This window comes from Pogoniulus pusillus, chromosome 11 (assembly GCF_015220805.1).
Source record: "Pogoniulus pusillus isolate bPogPus1 chromosome 11, bPogPus1.pri, whole genome shotgun sequence".
Classification (NCBI taxonomy): domain Eukaryota; kingdom Metazoa; phylum Chordata; class Aves; order Piciformes; family Lybiidae; genus Pogoniulus; species Pogoniulus pusillus.
In genome coordinates this window covers 22,117,359-22,139,809 of record NC_087274.1, presented here as the reverse complement: position 1 = coordinate 22,139,809, position 22,451 = coordinate 22,117,359, and the positions used below count along the sequence as shown (strand labels likewise).

Below are 22,451 nucleotides of genomic sequence, written 5' to 3'. Positions count from 1 at the left end.
AGAAGCAATTCTATGGCTCACTGGTTCACTTTGCTCCCCACTTAATCACTTCGTTCCCCGCAGCAGCGACCAACGCAAAGGAAATAATCCACTTTTGGGAAGCTTTTGGAGAGTCTAGGAACAGTAGCATCCCTGAGGATGCATCCTCATCATCTCGGGGAAAACCGGGCTGCTTCCTGGAGCCACTACTGTTTTCATATTAAGGGCAGAGGGGATTCGGCCTTTCGGCCCTCTCTCAGCACTCCAAACAGCCTATGGGCAGGAGCATCCCTGCTTTGGGTTCCGGGGCCCTCCCTCCGAGCGGAACTGCTCTCTCCGGTGGTTCGGTGCTGCAAAGCCGAGGTAACCACCGGGAGGGCCGCGGTCCTGGCCCGCCCTCATACCGCGTCGCCTTCCCACTGACAGGAGAAGCGGAGCGGAAAAGTGCCTGCCAAAGCCCCGGGCCTGCCGGGGAGAGGCCCTTAACCTCCGGGCCACCTTTGCCCCCTGCTCCCAGGAGCCCCTAGGATGCCGGACAGGTGCTGCGCTGCAGACGGGACAGCTCGTGCTGCGGCATCTTGTGCGGCTCCTGCTCCTCCAGAGCAGGCATCGCTGGTTCCTACCTGACCAGAATGTGCGTGTGGCGGTGTGTGTGTGTTTGAAATATACATGGTTTCCTGTTCTATTACCCTGCGAGGGAGCGGGAGGTATCTAAATATAGGCAGTCTCCCTGCTGCAGAATTGGTCTCTGCGCCTGTGCGAGTGCTTATAAGACAAATACAAGCGCCTATGGAAACATATGTAAAGATATACACAATTTACATTACATTTCAACAATCGAATCGCATGTAGCTGGAGGGGTTTCTCTCTCTCCCTCCTTCTATTGCGATTGTTTTTCTTTCTTCAAGACTGAAGCTTGCCCATGGCCGGATTCCCACGGCTCCTGTATGCATTCAGTGTATGGAAAAGAGGCCGGATTTGGGGTATATCGTTTGGGAGATTATTTTCATGTTGCGGTCGTGAATGTGCTGATGAGATAAATGTGCTCTCAGGTGAGGGAGATGGGAGTGTAGAAAGAGTGTTGGAGCCCAGGTATTGCTGATAACTTAAACGCCAAAAATCCAGATTAATTCCATTGGCCTTGGTACAGCTACACCACGGTTACTAGGGACTTTGTTGTTTAAAAAAGAGAATAAGACTCAGCTAGGTTGCTATAAATTTACGGTAGTAGAATTATCGATAAAATCAGGAATAGAAACTCCTTTGAAATCCTGTAAAATTCTGTTAAATTATCGAATAAATTTCCCTGATGCAAAATATTGATGTTTCTCAAATAACATTTCATCAGCGTGAAACGAAAACGCTCTCGATGTGTCAATGATCGATATTAAACACAATCCTAAAATTCCCAGTAAATTCACTCGGATCGTTTTTTTTCCAGCAATTTCTTTCTCGTTTAAGATGAATCTTAGTTTTACCGAAATTGAAGAAAAATAGTTTGAGGGTTTGTTTGTTTGTTTTTTTCCCTGTGCATGTTATCCTGTTGCAACCTGGGAAACCCCGAGGAAGCTTCTCATGACCGAGGGTTTCTTTTTCTATCGGCAGCATCCTGACAGCTCTATTTGCGTCAGCAAGCACGAGGCAAAATAAAAAAACATGATGATCTATAAGGGGAAAAAATTGTTTTGCAATAATCTTCTCTCTCTCCAACAGGGAGTCCGATATAAACCACAACCAGCTTCTCCGAGAGCCATCCCCCTCCTATTTTCCTCCACATCCCAGCTGGGACTAAGTCCCCGTCAGAACTAGGATGGGAATCAGTGAGTTTGTGAGGTTTCGCTCTCATAGGGGACTGTAGTGGCAGAAACATCTCGAGAGGCAAAAAAAAGGGGAGCAAACTGAGCTGTCTGCGGGGCAGCAAGGGCTCCTCTTCACCTTCCCTATCCTGCAGGAGATCCTGCTCCTGCCATCCAAAAACTTTCATTTTTCTTTGGTGGAAGCGATGGGAAAGTCGGAAGGAAACAGTTTAGGAAAGGGGGAGAGGGGAAGGAAAATAAGGAAAACAGAAAGAAGGAAATAAATTTCAGGATGGGGCTAATAAATGTCAGTCGTCCCGCATTCGCCAAATTCTTCACTGCAGAACGTAGGACCGCTGCATTTGGAGCGCTCCTTTCTCCGGCAGAATTGCGTCGGAATAAAACCAAACCCAGGCACCCCCTCCCATGCCAGGACCAGAGGAGTTTTGGAGCAGAGAGCTCTTCCCGAGCCCGCTCTGCGGCCGGAGCAGTCCCTTTTCCCACCGCCGAGAACAGCCGGGCTGCCAACCGGGCACAGCTCACCTGCAGGGGGAAAGCAGAGCCGGCACGCAGCGCTGTCTGCCCAAACTTGGGGGAAGCGAAATAAACGGGTAGGGCCAGGGCTGACGGGGAAAGAGCCCGGCTGCTTCCTGCAAGGACTGAGAGCGGGGGCAGCGGTTCAGTGTGGTCTTCCTCCTAGCCCCTCCGCGCTCGGCAGTCGGAGGAAGGGAGAGAGCGGCGATGCAGAAGCGGTGGCTCTCGGGCAATGTGGCACTGGTGAGAGGGGCCCAGACGTCGGTGTGGAGAAACTACCGCAGCCACCACAAAGTCTGGTCCCTCTAAAGGCCGTTGCCCGGCCCCGGCCCCCAGATGGAGCTGCCCACCCTAGCGCAGGCTGCTCGCCCCATCTGGCGACACTGCACCGGCGGGAGCGGCCGGAGAACGGAAGGCAGCGGCTGGGATGCGCGGGCAGTACCGTGCCGAGGGCCCGAGCTCGCCGCGGAGGCTTGGCAGGAGGGTGCCTCAAGCGGCTATCAGGGTTGTGTCGGGATACGAACGGCCTTGAACATTTCGCTGAGGGCCACGAACGCCCAGCCGGAACCTCGTCCCGCCGGCTACCCCCGGCCTCCCTGCCAGGCTCCAGCAAGGCGAAAAGAACCCACCAATCTACGCATTTCCCCCAGCAGCTGCTAAGAGTTTAACCGTCCCATCTCCGCACCGCAAAACCAGCCGGGAGGAGCGGCTGGCTATCCTCCGGGGCTCCTCCGACCACACCGTATCTGCGCCACATCCACACCGCAACTGGGGCAGTGGGAAATCAAACCAGTAGTCTCGGTTTACCCGGGATTGTTCCATCCTGGACGTGCATTATCAAGTAACTCCTTAAGGTGCACAGCTCAAACCCCGCAGGGGGAAACAGCATCGGTGCTGCACGGTGCCCTAGGGACCAGAGGCATAGGTCCCCTCCAGGCCCCACGATCCCTAGCTCCAGCTCTCAGCAGAGTGGAAAACAGAGGGACAAGTTTGAGCCTGAAGTCTGTTGCGGGAAAAAAGTCGCTGAGGAAGTCTGTATCTACTCTCAAAAATGACACAAGCATCAGAGCTAAGTGTTAAACTGAAGTTTATAAATTAAAACAAAACAACAACAAAAAGTACAGCGGATAGCTTACAAACATTCACAATTCATTTGAAGTAAATAATCTAGTTGAGTGCACAGTGCCATTAAAAGAGAAAGGGAAGAGGAGGAAGTAGGGAAAAAAACGCAAAGAGTTACCTTGAAAGAAAGAATTACGTTGCTGAGCAGATCAGAAATCCCTGCCCCTGGAGGAGAGGTCTGCAGAAGAAGTGTAAAAGGCACCGACGGTATTAAAATTTCCTATTCCATCAATTTCTTAAAAAGCCCGACTAGAAATATTCACATTGAATATAAAAATAACAACAACTTTAATACAACTGGAAAGTGCGAAAAATCCGTAACTCCTCCCTCCTCGAACACGGAAAGATCTCAGGAAAAAAGGAAAATAAAAAGTCTGAAGTTTCAATAGAAGTCTCACCCTTTTGTGACACATTTCTCCTTTGCCAGGGATCATGGAGTACGGGAATAACACGGGCGACAAGAGCAGGGGGGATATGAAAGAGGCTTCCTTACATTCAGCACCATACAAGGCACAGTCAGTTTGCAAAGAGCTGGAAGACCAAGGACTCAGACGTCAAAAATAATCTTCCTTACAATCCACCGAGGGAGTCCTTGATCTCCTCTTTTGAGCTGCATTTGGTTTTGCAGGTTGGTTTTGGTTTTTTTTTTCTTTCTCTCTCCCACACAAGATTGAGTTTCTACCAATCCGAAGCAAAATAAAACAAACAAACAAGAAGTCTACACCAAATACACTGACAACATGGATACCATGAACTAGTCATGCCGAATTGAGAGAGTCCTCAGCTGGCAGGGTAGGGAAAGGGTGAGGGGTCAGGGTGGGGGTGAATGAGAAATCCTATGTTGGAAGAGGAGAGGGTGAGGAACCATCCAAATAATATTAATAATAAAATAATAATAAATACTGTCCAAGGCACTGAGAGCTGCAGCTGGGGCTCTGGATTTGAGACGATGGATGGGTAGATAGATGGATGGATGGTGGTGGTGGCAGAGGGCAGATGGGTTTCCTGCCTGCCAGTGTGGGTGTGGGTGCAGTTGTGGGGGTATGTACGTGTGCCGCTCACTGGGTGCCAGCGGCTGCAGCGCAGGTGGACAGAGCCCACCCGGGCAGGCAGTAGTAGGGGTAGTAGTAGGAGGGCTGGAGGGAGAGCAGCGAGGGTGGCCTCAGCACCTCGCCGGGGTGGTACTGTCTCTGGTCATCACGCACCAGCACCTTGACGGCCACCTTCTTGGCGGCAGGGGCAGCGGCCAGGAGGTCAGCAGCCATTTGCCGCCGCTTGGTCTTGTAGCGTCGGTTCTGGAACCAGATCTTCACCTGCGTCTCGGTGAGCTTCAGAGAAGCGGCCAAGTCGGCCCGCTCGGGCCCCGACAAGTACCGCTGGTGGTTAAAGCGCCGCTCTAGCTCGAAGACCTGCGCGTGGGAAAAGGCTGCGCGGGAGCGCTTCTTCCGCGGCTTCGGCGCTGCGGTCTCCTCCTCCCCTGGCAGCAGATTGCTGCACTTGCCCGCTCCGTCCTCTTCCTCTGGCGGGCTGCGATCTGCAGGCAGGGCGAAAGCACGGCGGTCAGGGCTGGCAGGCGCCGGAGTACCCACATCCCCAGAGAGCCCGCAGCCTGCCGCGACGGGGCGGGTGGAGACTCCGCCGAGGCGCTGCTCAACCCAACGCCGGACAGCCAGGGATTTCTCGCTTTCTTTAAGGCACAAAGCGCCCTCCCTGCCTGCGAGATAGGCCTGGCAAAGGGCTCTCCACGTCCTCCCTCGCTTCACGGGATGCGTTCTGGGTGCTTCCTCCCTCTGGTCCCAGGCACAGCTCGGGCCCGTTGCACAACCCCCGCGGTGCCAGCGGACAGTCCCTATCATCTCCCAGCTGCCCCTCCCTCCCTGGTACCCTCTTGCCCTTTCCGTGAGGGTGCGGAGGACCTCCGCCGGGGTCGCCCCTACCTGAGACGGCAGCCGACATCTCGCTGTCACTGAGCCCGGCGCAGTCCCGTTCCGCTGCCTCCGGAGGTTGCGCTTCTTCCGCCGTCGGTCGCCCCCCGTCCACGGCTTCGGCGGGGCGGGCGCTGCCAACTGCGCCCTCTTCCTCAGAGCGCCGTTCGCCCTCGAGGTCTTCGCTGAGCGCCGAGTCCGAGTCCCAACTCACCGCCGTTCGCGGAGCGCGGGCAGCGGCGGCAGCGGGCGAGGGAAGTGGCGGCCCTTCGGCAGCGCCGCATAGCCGCCATCCGCCGGCCGCCCCCGGGGGCGGCGGCCGTCCCGCCGCGTGGCGGGCGCGCTCCTCCTTCTTGTTGAGGATCGCCTGGATGGAGAAAGGCGTCAGGGCGTTGCCGCCGCGGACGGCCATGGCCCGGCGGCGCGGCGGCCCCCCGCGGGGAAGCAGCGGACCCCGGCCGTGCCTTCAGCTGGGCGACCGCATCGCCGGCCGCGGAGGCGCCGGTGCCGGGCCCTTCTCTGCTGCCGGGAGGGCGGGCACCAGCGGGGGCAGCCTCTCTACGCCGCTGCTGGCCCACCCGCCCATAGGGCCGGGGCCGCCGCGCCGCGCTCCGCCGGGCGCCGCCGCGGTCCCTGGCGGCGCGGGCGCTGCCTCCGCCCCGCTCTGTCCCGCCCCGCGCCCGCCCTCTCCTTTTTCTGCCGGCGGCGCTGTCATCCCTCACCGCCGACTGACAGCGCCGGCCCCGCGCCTTCCCATTGGGCAGTGTCCGCGCAGCGCGTCCGGCGATTGGCTGCTCTTCGCCGCGGGGCGATGCGGCTCCGCGGGGCGCTCGGTAGGGCGCACGGCGCTTTAACCCCTTGCGTCCCGCGGGCTCCGGGCCCCCCTTGGCGCACCGCGCTGCCCGCTGCTGCCACCGGTGGGACAGGACAGTCGGAGAGCAGCCTCTGCTTCCTGGAGACAGAGGCAATAATCTTTTCAGGGTGTTTCTACTCTTGCCGCACTTCGGCCCAGCCGGGCAATGAGCCCGGCCTCGGGAAAGGGTCCGGTCACGGCGGGAAGCGTCGCAGGGGAGCGGGAGCAAGGCCGCAGACCAGCAGGCATTTGAAGGGAGCTGCTCTGGAAAGGGCCTCAGGAAACGGCTTGTTTCAGAGTCTGTCGGGAGGACCGCGCTGCCGCGCCGGGGTCGAGGCCACGCGTGAGCCGCGAGAGACACGCGCGGAGCTCGGGCAGCTCCCTACCGGCTCATCAAAACGGGCTCTCACCGCTCCGACTGCTTAAAAGCGTGCTCACATTATGTTAGGAACGGTCTTCTGTCCGCAGGGCTTTTAAAGACTTATTTAGGAGGGCAGTTTCTCACAGACTAGAGTCTGTTTTCCTCGAAAAGATCCTTTCAGTGAAAGAAAACTGCCCTAAAAAAGGAAGGGTTTGGAAACTATTACATGCACGTCAATATTATAAACGAGAGTCGTTACCAAAACAACGATGCGCTCCCAGATATCACACTTTCATTTATTTCAGATCTTATTCTCAGAGCTAACAGGGAGAAAATAAAAAACAACCCAACGGTGAAAGCAGCAAGCAGGTACACGAGAAATTACATGGCAGCCCTTCGCCAGTGATTGTTGGGTGCTGGGGAGACGTGGCGACATAGGGAGCCAAAGCATGTCAAAATGATATTCCCAAACTCGTCTTCGTTTCGTAAGCCTTATTGCCGGGGTGTTAAACTTGCTTCTTCACAGGTGTATGCCCACATTTCATTACTGGATCCTGCAGAGATGATCGCCTGTTTTCTGTAAGCTACGAAGCCAGGATAATTGATTAGCAACGACTCTGACATAAATCAAATGTTTTCAGTCATCATTCTTACCTAGAAAATAAATTTTAAAAATAAATAATCCTACTTTCACACACACTACGAAGCCAGAGAGCACCTTTGCGTGATTGAAAGAGAACAAGTTTTATCTCTTTGAACAAATTCATCCTGTATTAAATAGCCTTGCTCGAACTCATTTATTATCCCCTTTTCTCACCAGGCGTTTCTTGGAAAAGCCATGGCTTCTGCCACCCGGGATTTCGGTGTCATGATATACTTAGATTTCCCAAGGGGATATTTTTAAGAGCTGGGGAAAAAATAAAGGGCATCTGTGAAGGGTGCAAGAAATCCAATGAGGAGATGTGTAGGAGGTGTAGGATGGGTGCCTCGCACGGGCATTTTAAGGGATACTAAATAGCTGAGAGATTAAATTTGGGGTGTCAGAAAAGACGCGTGGAGGGAGACGTGAGGAGAGAGGAAGCATTCAGCGCTTCCAAGGGAAAAAAAAGGTGCGATTCGGGAGAGCTGTGGTTTGGGTTGAGAGGATGGAGCGGAGCTCTGGGCAGGGCGAAGTCGGGGTGTGAGCCAGAACTGTCCTGGGCACCTTTCAGCATCTTTGCTCTTCTATTCTCGGGCTACGGCCAGGTGCGGCAGACCGCCGAGTCGGAGGCAGGGCAGGCAGCTGCTTTGGAGCCAGGGGAGCTGCGAGGGGGAAGAAGCAAAGACAATTTCCTCGCCGCAGCCGCCCTCCGAGCTCCGACACATATATTTTCCATCTCGCGAAGGCTGATTTACAGGATTTCGTGTTCAAGCTCTTGCGAATACCTGCGGTTAGTTTACAATGGCTCTAATCCTTTGATAATTTACCCAGCTCACTCCCTGTTACCCCTTTTCCTTTTTTATTTTAATCTTCTCCCTCTCTGCCGCCTCCCAGGATGATCTCTATGTCCTCTTCCCCAGCAGAAAACTACTGTTTGGGAGAGAAAATGCCCGGGGAAGAGGCCGGGCACAGAGCGAGCAGCAGCGAAAGCCAGGCGCAAGAGAGCGGCCGAGAGAAGACAGGCAGGGCCGGTAGTGCCGGGGCTCCGGCGGCCCGGGGCCAGCTGGGTGGTCTCGCCACGCCCGCCCTCCAGCCCCGCCGGGGGAGACGGGCAGCGGGAGGCAGGGAGGGAGAGTGGAATGGGGAGGCGTCGGGAGTAGAGGGGTGGAGAGCAGCGGCCCAGCATTGCTGCTCTGCACTGGCCGCCCGGGTGCAAGGCTCACAGTCGACTCCCGGCTGCCCTCAGCTGGGATAGCACCAGAGGGCAAGGGCTCCTTGGCAATGGCGAGCACAGCTCCCCTACCCCGAGCCTGTGTGTGAGAAACTGGGCGCAAACATATCTCCTGTTAGGAAAAAACTCGGGGAGAATGGAGGAGCAGTGGGATGAGCAGCGAGCGAATGGGGCGGTTTGGAAGCAGCCAAAAATTATGTGTTGGATCAGCCGTTTTACAGGCGTATATTCATTACACTGCAGCTGGGAAACCCCAACCCCCGTCGTGCTCCGTGAACTGCCTATTCCTCCGCCCACCGAAGCCCCCCGGCTCTTTATCCCACACCGGAGGACCCCATCTCGCCGCGCCGCGTCCTCCCGGCTCTGCCGGCAGACGGGCGGCCCCATCTAGAGGCGTCCGTGCCGCACTGCCTCGGCCGACCCTCGGGGAAGAGGGCTTCGGCCAAGGGGCCGTGGTGACCCCCCGGCGGCCAGAGTGGGCCAGAGCAAGGCCAACTCAGGTGGGGACAGGGGTACAAAGTCTCAATCTCTAGTGCTGTTTCCCTGTATCCGGTGTCAAATCATGCTGCGGGCTAGAAAAAGCCGGGAGCAGAGCCTGCCCGGCTGCAGCGTAACGTGCATATATTGCCAGCACCGATGGAACTACAAGGTTGTTTCCTGCTCATAGATGTCTTATAAAAGCATCAGCTAAACAGGCGAAAGACAGTGCACACTTACCTGACGGTATCTGCAAAAGCCCTTTGTGAAGAACACATGTTTTTCATACAATATATAACGCTGTATAAAAAAGATCTCTATTGTCCCCTGGGTGGGAGTAGCTTGCTCTGGGAAAAGAGAATGTTATCACCTTTCCTTCAGCATAGGATTTGCCCTGAATGGGAAACTGGTTAGTGGTGTAGTCTACAGCTACAGTTGGAGGCTACAGCTCTCAGACACAGCTCTTCAGTTCCACTTCTGTCCCAGTTATCTTCCCCCTGAGCCCTTCTTAGCAGTGAGACAGCCCAAGGAGCTTTATGGCCCAGGGCTGCCCCACACAGTAGCCCTCTTGGCAGCCCTGTACAGCAGTAGGTAACGTCTTTGCCATATCTAATTTGATGTGGTATTTTTTTTCCTAGACAGAACCTGTCTTCCCAGATTTGTTCCTAGCTTGCCTCCCAATATACACAGAGTGATGCAGATCTTTTCAGTCTCTTCTGAGTCCTCCAGGGGCTTAGGTGAAACATGACAATGACACAAACAGTGCTTCCTCTTACAGGGAAAGTGTAATCCGCTGTGGCTCTGTCGGTGGATATTTGGATGATTTTTTTTACTTTAGCTGTACTCCTTGCTGCCTGTGCAGCAAGGGCACATAAGTATGTTTGGGACAACTTGCTGGTTTTGCACAGCAAACCATCATCTGCTTTTGATCAGATTTTGACTCTATTTCTTACATAATAAAAATGTATTTCCAAGCAAATGTAACTATAGCTAAACACTAGGCATGGAGTTGTGTGTCTTTAAATCAAGTTCCTAGCAGGATTTCTCCATGAATTTATTTTGTGAGTGACCTCACAGAAGTAACTGCTCCGCACAGCCTTCTAATTGGTTTTTGCAGTTGATGTCAGGATGCTGTGTTGCTGCTGAGATGTCAACTATAAAGATGCTTCTGGACTTAAGTGACAAAAGGATTTACTGCCTGCAGTTAAGCGAAGAATCTGAACCATTTTTAGAATCCAGCTGAATATTAAACTTGGAGAATGAGCAGATCTAAGGCTGACAATGAGAAATTGAATCTTGTGAACTTAACGATGTCTTTGCAAATTAGTTCAGCAGGTTTTAAAATCTGGCTCGCAATCCCCTTCTCTGTGCACACTCCTTATATGGGGAAAAGCCCATGCCCTTTAAGGCTGGGAGGCTCAAACACAAACACTCCTATAGGAGTTTACAACCAAACCGAAAGGAATGCTTGACTCTTGCTGGTTGCACATACACAGTAACATGATTTGGCCCGGTTTTATCGCTCAGGGCTACTGTTTCTGGGAAAAAAAACCAGTATGAATCTTCACTTTGTTGCTTTATCCTTACAATAAAAAAATCAAGGCTGGGAATGCAGAGTACCAAGCGCAAACACAAAACTACTGACGTTTTCATTTCCCTGCAGGGCTGTCTTTGTCCTGGATTATCTCTACCTGCAAGACCCTGAAAAGGAGAAGACACAAGGTCTCCTGACAAAGCATGAAGCTGTATGGTCATTTCTGCCACTCGGTGCCAGGAGGCCACACGAGCTGTGTACACATCTGCCTTCAGTAGATGTCTTCTTTTGAAACAAATCTTCTCTATGACTCCTGTTTTTATGTTAGGCTTCCTACTACCTCAGTGAATGGCTGTGTATTCCTCATCTTCTGATGTTATTTATCTGTAGGACAGAAATACAATCTGACCAAGATTAACTTGATTTACTAATAAAAAAGCAGAGCAGCATACCCAAATGCCCAGATGCATCTCACAGTCATTAATTAAAGCTTTTGAATTTTTCTGTGAAATAAATATTGTGACATTTAGCCCCTGTATTAAGCTTTTTACCCAGTTCAAGCAATTCTAAAAGGAGAGGGGAGTCTATTTGCATTGTCTGATAGAATAAATGAATAGAAACAGACTAACTTATGCCACAGTCATATGTGTGTGAATTGTCTACACCATCTGGTCTATGTACTTCTCCTGACTTTGTCCTTATTATTTACTAGAGCATTTTAATGAATATTCACCATATTGCAGTAGGTGCATTTGCTGTGTGCAAGTCTCTAGGCTGTTAAGAGCACTCATAGCACAGATTAATCATTTGGTGTTTATTTGGTATAACATCATATGAAGTCCAGGTTTCCTTTACCATTGCTCCTCAACCTGTAAATAAGTAATAACCTTTCCTACTTTTTGTTTGAAATAGTTGATCTCACTTTTCACATGTGATGGACTAAATCAATGGCTACATTGGGGTAATATTTAAATATTTTTATTCTTTCTGACATTTAGGTAAATCAAGCCAGTCTGCCAGCCTCTCAGGTACTGGAACTGTTTACATCTATAAAGTGATTTCACGTCTTTGTCTAAGAGTCGCATCTTTATTGATAGCAAGTCAACAGTAAATTTGCATTACATTTTCTATCTCTTTATTATTTGTGTCAGGAGCAGACACGCATCAGAGGTAGTATCTGGGACTGTTTGAGACTTATTTGTTATACATTTACACATTCTGGCCAGCCTGATCTAGGGTAGGGTGTCCCTGCCCATGGCAGGGGGGTTGGAACTAGATGATCCTTGTGGTCCCTTCCAATCCTGACTGATTCTATGAGATCAGCAATCACTTAAAAATGTCAGAATATGAGGTCAAGGACTCACTCTTATCACTTTCTCCTCACACTGAATAGGAACCCTAAATTGTGGAGATAGGACATGGCATTTCTGTGGGCAGTCTGTTGTGTGCAGTGCTGGCTGTTGGGCTGCCTGCTTGGTGAAGCGTATCTGATAAAGGAGCTCCAGTGTTGGACTCAGGTGCCTCAAACATGATGTGTTGCAGAGATGAGCATCATGGCACATCCATCCTTTTTTGGATCCAGGCCCATGTGACTGACTTCATATGTCTGAGGAGAAATCAGAGATGTGAGTTCACTAGGTGGTTGTGCAGGGCTTCCATCCCTGTGCTGAGTGTGGAAGGAATCCAAGCTGTTGAGATAGAGTATTTCACTCCATGGCAGCTCTGAAGAGATCTCAGCCTCCCACAGTTTTTTTGACCCCTCTGGTGGAAAACAAGCCCCCCAGCTCTGTGTGCTGTGTGACAGGGACTAACATGTCTGCAGCTCTGTCACACAGCCATGGTATTGGCCTTGCTGCTATCCATACCTGATCAGCCATGGCTGCAGCAAACAAGCCAAGCTGTCTGAGCACGGAGACCTTGGATCTAGCATTGAGTTTATGAAGTTAGGGCAATTAGCAAGTTCACTGCCTGAGTTGTTTCCACTGGCAATAATTTTGTATGCATAGTGACTGCACATTTCATCCGAACACAGCTTCTACGCTAAATCACTAATTCTTTTGGCTTGCTCAGTGAGAATACAAATACTTCCATAAACTTCACAAAGAACTCAGTGACTCTGTTTTGTTAAGTTCACACACAGACTTAACTGACTGCCCAAAAATCAGCAAACATGGCACAAACTGTCTGCAGGCGATACAGACATGCTTCATATTCTCTGTGTGTATCTTAGAGACTAGAAACTCTGAGCATGTCAGTTATGGATGACTGCAAGTATGCACTCTGCTTGTCCTTGTGACATTCAATCCTCTCAGAATTTCCATCTTCATTAGTGCTGTGTTTGTGTAAATTTAGAGATGCTGACTTACAGGTTATCTCCTTCTGAGCATTTTTACAGTGTTGAGAGGAGCACAGCCTGAGCAGATTCTCAGGATATTCCTGTCACAGATGTAGCTCTTTCTATAATTTATTGGCTAGTTACACTTTGGAATACACCTGACAGAAGAAAAAGGTACTAAGGCAAGTGATATATGGCAAAGAATAAAAACATAATATGACAAAAGCAATTTGAACCCTACTTGTTACATGAATGAGAGTAGATGAAGTGGTTGAAGAAGTCTCTGGGTGCTAAAGAACTCTCACAGTGTAGTGGAAGAGTTAACACTTGAGAAGGACCAGGCATCTGCATAGACAAAACGTAAGTTATGAATCTTTTGGAAAACTAAGAATTCCTTTTATTTCTCCAGGAAGTTTTTCACAACAAAAGGGCACAGAAATCTGTCTGTGAGTGAAACAAGGAAGGCAGAGGAGTGCTGTCTGGAAGGACATTTTGGTAACAGTTTCAAGATGGCAAGTTGTGATTCGCTGAATTAGGGATGAGGTGATTTTCTGCAGGAGGAATGAGAGCTTTCTGGTCTCCCTGCTTTGGGAAGAGAGTAGTGTGTGGTATGGCCTTCTGGTCCTTTCTAATATCTCCTGTAGTTTATGAGAGCTAATTAAAAGTCCCATGTTTTTTTTCTAAGTACCTTCATTGTTCCAAACTCAGTGCCTGATAATCCTTTTGAGGAAGAAATTTGTCATTAATTCATCCAACCTAAATCTCCCCTGCTGCATCTTGAGGACACTTCCTCTCATCCTCTCACTTGTAACTTTTGAGAAGGGTTTTACAGGGCAAAGTGCTGTTTTACATTGCATATTCATAGAATCAACCAGGTTGGAAGAGACCTCCAAGATCATCCAGTCCAACCTATCACCCAGCCCTGTCCAATCAACTAGACTATGGCACTAAGTGCTTCATCCAGTCTCTTCCTGAACTCCACCACCTCCCTGGGCAGCCCATTCCAATGGCAAATCACTCTCTCTGGGAAGAGCTCCCTCCTAACATCCAGCCTATACCTTGCCCTGGCACAACTTGAGACTGTGTCCCCTTGTTCCGTTGATGGTTGCCTGGCAGAAGAGACTGACCCCCACCTGGCTACAGCCTCCCTTCAGGTAGTTGTAGACAGCAATGAGGTCACCCCTGAGCCTCCTCTTCTCCAGGCTAAACAACCCCAGCTCCCTCAGCCTCTCCTCATAGGCCTTGTGTTCCAGGCCTCTCACCACCTTTGTCACCCTTCTCTGGACACATTCTAGTATTTGAACATCTCTCTTGATATGTGGAGCCCATATCACTGGACACAGTACTCAAGGTATGGCCTGACCAGTGTTGAGTATAGGGGAAGAATAACCTCCCTGTCCTACTGGCCAATACAACTCTTAATAAACCAAAATGTAAGGCTTCATAGCATCTTTTTAGATGTCTGCATAGTCGTCTTCTGCAAAATATGCAACCAAGCCTTTGTAGTCTCACCTCCTTGTATTGTTATGCAACCAAGCCTTTGTAGTCTCACCTCCTTGTATTGTTGGGATGAATGCCTGAACATTCTCATTTGCTCCCTGTGATAGGACAAGGAACAATGGATATAAGCTGCAGCACAGGAGATTCCACCTCGACACAGGGGGAAACTTCTTTACTGTAAGGGTCACAGAGCACTGGAAGAGGCTCCCCCGAGAGGTTGTGGAGTCTCCTTCTCTGGAGACTTTCAAGGCCTGTCTGGACGTGTTCCTCTGTGACCTGACCTAGATTGTATGGTCCTGCTATGGCAGGGAGGTTGGACTCAATGATCTCTTTGGGTCCCTTCCAACTCCTAACATCCTGTGATCCTCTGAACATCCCAAACTCTGTTTGTGTATATGCACGTTGATCAGACCTGCCCATGTTGGTATTCCCATCTGCAGTAATCATGGAGGGGACTAAAATAATCCAAAGGACCTTCACGTACAATAATATTTTGGTCACAGGGTTTAATTTAGCTATTCTAGTGACTCCTCGAGAGTTACCTGTAGGGAACCTCTGCAGCCAAAAGGTGTGTTGACTTCAAATCCTTGAGAACTGCTGGCAGTCTGGAAGCACAGAAGCATGCCAGAGAGAAAAATTGGCATCCCTGAAGTCGATGGGGGCTGTGGAAGAGCTTTCAATCTCAAATACCTTGCTCCTTGGTCTGCATGTGGCCAGGAGCACTACCACAGCTGCTAGAGCTACTTTCTAATACACGGTGGCTGCCTGGGCAGCTCATATAACTCTTTAGTATAAGGCAACATCTGCTTTTACTGAGAGCATATTAAATGTCAGAACACCTGGATAATGAGGTAGTGAGATCCTTTCAGTGAGGAGAAGATGAGACTACCAGCTGTGGAGCTGAAAAGTGGCATGTCATCTACAAATCAATGTCCTGACAGGAATCTGTGGGCTGTTTCGCTCCAATAGCCCCAGCCCTTCAGACATGGAATGGGGCAGTGGCATTTCTCCAGAACATCCCAGTGCCAATACTCTTGCATTTAATAAACTCCTTCTCAAAAAGGTGTTGATTCTGAGCCTCATGATCAGGCCATCTTATGAAAATTTGGGGATGTTGTTGGCTGTAGCTGCCTTTGATACACATCCCTTATTATGTGACCTAGCATCTGGAACCCAGGTGACACAGAAATCCTCTGTGTATTTACTCCAAGATGCAGAGAGTCTTTGATGATTTTCTTCAAGACTGGGCTTTATTTTTCCACCTGCTGATTCAGATGGTGTTTGGATGTTGACTCTGTCCTAGTCCTTGCTTACTGAGTCCTGGGATCCTGAAAAGTGATTCCAGTCACATTAGAATTAGCTGGGGAGAAAAAAAGAGAGAGAAATAAGGATTATAATTGCTCTAACAGATATTCCTACAACTTCTATTATCACCTTTACTCTCAGTGGCCAGTAAATGCAAAGGCTCTTTAGCCTGTGTCTAACCCATTTGGATGCCAGTTACACCCATGCGCTTTTGTCAGCCACAAAAGCTCTTCATCACAGCAAGAAGATTAGGGGAAGGGGGAAATGGAGCTGAAGGAAAAGCTTTTGAAGAAATAAAAGGAGGACAAGGACAGAGGCAGAGATCACATCTGTGTGATCCAAGAATATGCAACAAACTAAGGAGATAAAGGAAGGGGCAATCAGGAACCGAGGGGGACCCTGTGAGGAAACTGGAGTGCATGGGAATAAATGGATGTTGAGTAGCATCCTGAAGGTCTTTTCCAACCTAAATGATTCTATGATCCTCATGAACAGGACATAGGTGCTCCTGCTGAAACTGGTGACATCCTGCCTGTGCTGTCTGGTGCAGCACAGCAGCTCAGGAGGAGCTGGCAGACGGGCAGGGCAGGATGTCACAGAATCACAGTATGTGAGGGGTTGGAAGGGACCCAAAGAGATCTTCGAGTCCAACCTCCCTGCCAGAGCAGGACCATACAATCTAGGTCAGGCCACAGAGGAACACATCCAGACAGGCCTTGAAAGTCTCCACAGAAGGCGACTCCACAACCTCTCTGGGGAGCCTGTTCCAGTGCTCTGTGACCCTTACAGTAAAGAAGTTCCCCCTTGTGTTGAGCTGGAACCTCCTGTGCTGCAGCTTCCATCATTGCTCCTTGTCCTATTCCAGGGAGCAAGTGAGCAGAGCCTGTCCCCCTGCTCCTGACCCCCAGCCCTCAGATGTTTATAAACGTTGATTAAATCCCCTCTCAGTCTTCTCTTCTCCACACTAAACAGCCCCAGCTCCCCCAGGCCTCTCCTCGTCAGGCAGTGCTCCTATCCCCTAACCATCCCCGTAGCCCTCTGCTGGGTTCTCTCGAGCAGAATCCTGTCTCTCTTAAACTGGGGAGCCCACAGCCGAAGGCAGTGCTCCGGGCGGGGTGCCGGGGTGGCCGCAGGCCCATGGCGTTCCAGCCTCTCCTCGCTGCCGCCGTGCGCTCAGCGGTGCCCCCGGCCCGCCTCTGGGCACCCAGGCGGGGCGCAGGCTGCGCCGGATCGGGCGCCGCTAGCTGGCGGGCACCAGTGCCCTCTAGTGGCCGTTTGCTGACTAGGCGGGAGCAGAAACGGTCATTTCCCCGCGTTGCTGCTCTCCAAGTTTGCAGGATTCGCCCCCTCAAAAACCTCTGAGCGGCTTGCACGGAAACAAGGGGTCCGGGCGGGCTTCCCCCTGTGCAGCACGCCGAGTCTGGCCACGCTCTGCCGTCAGGCACCTTACTCCTCTGCTCTCTAGGTGCGGGTTTTGCAGGCGGAGAAGGCTCGGCAGGTCTCAACGCCCACCGAGTAAGCCCTCAGCCCTGCTGAGGGAAGGCTGGCTCCCTTACTGGCAAAACAGCAGTGCTGCTCAGCTCAGCAGCACCAGGATTGTCGCTTCTTGCTTGTAATGATTCTGGCCCCATACAGATTAGAGGAATAGGAAGAAAGTTTTTTTCATCTTATTTTAGTATGTTCACTCTCGGCAGGTCTCAACCAGACCAAGATTTTCTAGCTATTGGATAAGCATAGAGCCCATTGTGGTCCAGTGGATCAGTTGCCCTTTGGCCCCACACCATCTCTCTCCCCAGGTCAAGGAAAACGGAAGGGCTGTTGCAGATGAACTGTTTCAAGTCTGATGCCCTTGAACAAAAACAAAAGTAATTAGATTTTTTTTAAGAAGGCTTCCTATTATCTATCTATCTGTCCAGGCAACCAGCAACAGAACAAGGGAACACAGTCTCAAGTTGTGCTGAGGAAGATAGAGGCTGGATGTTAGGAGGAAATTCTTCCCAGAGAGAGTGATTTGCCATTGGAATGGGCTGCCCAGGGAGGTGGTGGAGTCACCATCCCTGGAGGTGTTCAAGAAAAGCCTGGATGAGGCACTTAGTGCCATGGTCTAGTTAACTGGACAGGGCTGGGTGATAGGTTGGACTGGATGATCTTGGAGGTCTCTTCCAACCTGGTTGATTCTATGATTCTATTTTACAGGGGGGAAAAGCAGGAGAAGAAGGAAAGACAGGAAGGAATGAGATCTGAGGAGGATTCCCTGTATTCACTGGTGGCTCTGAGCAATCCAATTATCTCAAGAAATTGAATGGACAAATCCCAAGAGAAGAATTTGGTGTATTTGATAGAAAAGAGAAATTACAACTCTCCATGTCATTATTTTATTTCATTGAAAGAAGACAGCTATAAAACAATAGAAGAATCTTCCTCCTCTGTCTCATGGAGTGCCTTGGAAAAACACCTCCCCCACACACATCCAGCACCGTGGTAGCACTTCATTCATGATGGATCATTCCATTTGGGATTGTTGCAATTGTGGTACATCATCAGAGCAGCAAACACCATCCAGTTGTAACTTAAGTACTTGATACTTACACCATGATCCCCTTGCTGCTTTCAAAAGCAAAACTTGTCCAATTCTGAAAATACAATAAAACTCTGTTAACATCTATTATGAAGTCATAATGGTAACTGGACAGTGTTTTGTTCGTGCAGGAAAAATGAAGGCAGCAGTACATCTGTGAGAGGAAAGCTTTCTGAATGTCTTACATGGCACAGCTGCCTTTCTCCTTTCTTGGCTACACTTGATGAGGCCCCTGGGTCCATTAGCTCCAGGCTAGGGCAAACCAATGTATACCTGTAAAGACTGACTGGAGGGCAAGAGCTTGAATCTTTCATATTAAAAAAAAAAAACCCAAACAACAAAACACACACACACACACAGACCAAATCAAACAAAAAAACCCAACAAAAAAACCCCAAACAAACCCCAAAACAGCCTAAAAATAAAGTCATAGATGTCTTAAGAGTGGGAAACAAGGAACCTCTCTTTTCATGTTTTAATGCAGAACCCTTCCCCTCTTTTCTGTTTATTTCAAACCAAAACTTTGCTTTTTGCTTCTTTCTGAATGGAGGTTTTCACGCTGCTCCTCCTTTTCTTTTTCAGTAGGGAAATAAACCACACGAGCCACTGCAAACTCAGAACAAACTTTTACAATTATTATTTAATTATTTTTGAAAACAGAAATGTAGCAACATAAGATTGAGCACATGAGAGTAAGCAGAATGAAAGTCTTCAAGGGGGTAGTGCCAGCTGCAAAGAGATACAGTCACATAGGAAATAAAAAGCAAAAGCTGCCACAGAAAATTTCAGGGCAGAAAAACTGTTTTACATCTACTCAGCAGCAAGGGTTAAGTGACAGGGAGGGGACTACCATTCCTGGAGATCTATAGGGTCTGGTTAGACATCTCATGTATGTGGAACAACCTGTAACAACCCAAGCCCACTGCATCAGTCAGTCTTTGCCTCCTCTCAAGACAGCAGCTACTATTCAGCTGACTTCCCAGAGGTGTTGATGCTGGCGCTGGACCTTTGCAGAGAAATGATCTACCAATTATAATGTCCAGTCTGCAATTTGTCAGACTCTTCACACCCGCTGCTGTGGAAAGCAGAGAAGGGTACAAGCTTTCAGTGTCTCTCTTGGGCTCAGCAGCCCTTCCTGCATCTCCCTGATGGTTTCTCTCTTGCACTCTCATGCTCCTTCTCCATCACCCAGCCTGGCTCTGATCTAGAACAGCAGCTCACTGGGAGTGTGCTCAGGAATGTAGAAGTCCCATGTTACTTTGCTTAAAGCTTCCCCAAAAGGATATTTCATGTGTTCGAGGGCCAATACAGTTCTAAGTTAAAAAATCATTGAAAGAAGTTTTATCATAGGTTTAATTTTTTTTAAGTGGCCTTATATTGCCTATTTACTCAGCCTGAAAAATCCTGGCTGAAGATAGTTAAATAAGCAGTATATTACCCAGCAATTCTTGGCTTTTGTTTATATAAAAAGTGCAGGGTGAACTTACCATTGTCTGAAAAGAAAGTCACATTCCAGATCTCAGTTTGCTTTGGGCACAGAAACAGGAAGGGCTATTTAATTTTAACAGTTTTGTATTTATATACTGGAACTGCTGCTGGACTATCATGAATGTGATCACTGAGTGTTTCCCTCTTATGTGGCCCTCTATTCATTCATCTTAATTTATGTTGACTTATATAAACCATTGCAGAGCTTGTGTGACATTACAATAAAATCTAGACAGGGAAGGGACATTGTTAGAGGGTTAAGTTGTCCAGCTGACAATAAGACTGATAGCTTTGATTCAGCTCCTAACTTGAGGTGGAAAGAGATGCCTTGTCTTCTTAAGGAGCCACAGACATGAAGCCTGCCTTGGATTTAAAAGCCTAAGTATTTCTTTTTGACAAACCCTGAATGAAGTGGTGGAACATGCATGCCCCTAACAACCATTTCCTCAGTATGCTCTGGAGTAGAGCAGTCATCTGGCATGCAGACAATGAGACCTAATACCTAGCTTCTGCTTCAGCAGGTAGGTCATGCTAGGAGAAGTGATATATCCTAACAGGAGAGAAATTGGTACCCACCTTTAGATACCCCACTCAGATGTGTGGGTTCCAGCCCCATCATGGGCTAACCACAGCATACAGCCACATTTCTTTCTCTGTGTCTTTAGAAGAAAGACCAACAAAGGTCCATTCTTGGGGAAACCTAAGCAGAGGTTAGATACCATCTTCCAGCTCTACGTGCTTGTTTCTGAGGAGATAATCCTAGGTGTTTCCTAGGGGTCAGTGCTGTCAGATTCCAGGACAGCTTGCTCAGCTTTGTGGATTGCATCTGAAGATCTAAATGCCCTAATACAGAAACTTTTGCTGCTTCCTTTGGATCCCTGACTTCTCCAGGGAGACACCTAGCTTAAATTCAAGTGTTTCAACACCAGACTCAGTTCAACCTTTGAGCACAACCCAAGAATTTGCATCGGCTTTAGGTACAGGGCTTCAGTTCCTAAAGAGCTCTGAAAAATTTTGTCTCATGTCAGAAATGAAAGCATACCCACTAGGGGAGAACACATCACACCCCTGCAAGTCGCTTCATTGTTGAACTGCCTGCACTGCTGAGAAGTGACTCAGCGTGTTATATCCAGTCTTAATTTGTCTGCTTCTGAAAACTGCATCAACTCTTCTTGGCACATGGTAGACAGCAAGGGTCCCTGACTAGTTGGGGTAGTTCATGCTTCTTGCAGGAAACTGCCTGACTATCCATCTATACACCAATTGCTTGGTACAGAGGTACTATAAGTGCATCTGAGAAGCCCTGGTACACCTGAAGGACCAGCTTAAGTGTACCCAAATTCATGGTACAAAGGAAGGGCAGTTCCACATTCTCCCTCTACCACATGACCATCTTCTTAGTGTGAGCAGCAGTATTTGCACTGCACCAGTTGGTTTAATACACTGTGACAACTAACCTGCAGCTTTGCTTTGTAGAGAAAACTTAAGGCTTCCTGGTCCATCAGTCTGTGATTGCTCAATTCAGTGCTGGCACAGAGGAAGGCACTGACCAAGGGGTAGAAGAAAAGGAAAGGTGAAAGGTGCCTTGCTGTCACAGCCTGACCATGAATGCTCACCCTGGGCTAATTAATTGCACAGCCAGTGCCAAAAATCTATTCCTGCCCTACTCAGTTACAGCCATTTCAAACCATATTTTTCTTCCCTAGTTGTTTGGCAAGAGTGTTATGTTCCTAGCTTTAAATACAGCTATCTAGGGACTCCCAGAGAAACACTTATTTTTATTATGTTTTTCTTGTGGACTTTATTCACAAAGCCAGCAAGGATAAGAGCTAAAAAGCTGACTTTTGAAAGAGGAAAGAAGCTTAAATCACAAATTGTTTTTCAAGGAATTTTGGTTAAACATCGAGATCTGGAAACGAAGACTGAAATGTAGATAGAATTTCCTTGGTGTTTAGACTTTCATGTTTTAGTACTAAAAAACACTCTGCTTGCAACAGACCCAGGATTTTTGAGAAGCTGATGGAAGTAATGGAGTGTGACATACATAGGTGGGACAAGGAATCTACTGAAAGAAGCAAGCACAGTATCTTTAAGAAGTTGCCAAAACCTGCAGAAGGCTGATATGGGCAATTTCCTCTGAATTGGAGCTAGAGGCAAATTAAATGAAGGCTGTTGAAATTGTGAAGGTAAGAGTCTTCCAAGCTGGTACATGAAGTGACCAGGCAGGCAGTGTTGAGAATGCTGAAGTCACCAAGAGCTGGGAGTAGGTGAATGCTATGTGAACCTGCAGTTCATATTTGCTCAGATGTTCACATTAAATCTTGGAACTGGAAACGCTTCACATGGAATGACTTTAATGGGAAGAGAACAAAAATCTACCAGTTAAATTCACTCTTTACAACATAAACAGGTACAGCTCCAAAGAAATCAAATGCTGCTTTGGAAGGACATCGAGAAGTCACTCTGTACCCCAGCTCCAGGTCAGCCATGACTCTCAGCCTCACAAAAGTTCCACTGCCTCTTCCAATAAGCAAGAGGTGACAACAATCCGTGGTGGCCAAAGATCTTTTCCCAATGCAGCATTTGATACAGGTAGCAGATTTTGGCCACTTTTAGTGCTGACATCTAATTGGTGTTGGACTCGCATCCTAGGTGGATGCCTGTTGATAGTCACTATGAGCAGGAGCATTTGCTGCTCTTGGTTGCCAAGTTCTATGGCATACATTTTTACTGAGTCCAAAAGGGCATATGAAGGCAACTCAGGACAGTGTGCAGCCTCTGAGGGACCAGGAC

The 22,451-nt window shown here is 49.2% G+C and overlaps 1 protein-coding gene across 1 annotated transcript; it reads right to left on the bottom strand.

Moving 5' to 3' along the window:
* Positions 1-3,379: 3,379 nt before the first annotated feature.
* On the bottom strand, positions 3,380-5,986 carry NKX3-2 (NK3 homeobox 2). The gene is made up of 2 exons (XM_064151436.1): positions 5,369-5,986; positions 3,380-4,965 (listed from the first exon to the last, which is right to left on the bottom strand). The coding sequence occupies exons 1-2, from the start codon at positions 5,766-5,768 to the stop codon at positions 4,490-4,492; spliced, it is 876 nt and encodes a 291-aa protein (XP_064007506.1). The 5' UTR covers positions 5,769-5,986; the 3' UTR covers positions 3,380-4,489.
* Positions 5,987-22,451: the final 16,465 nt, after the last annotated feature.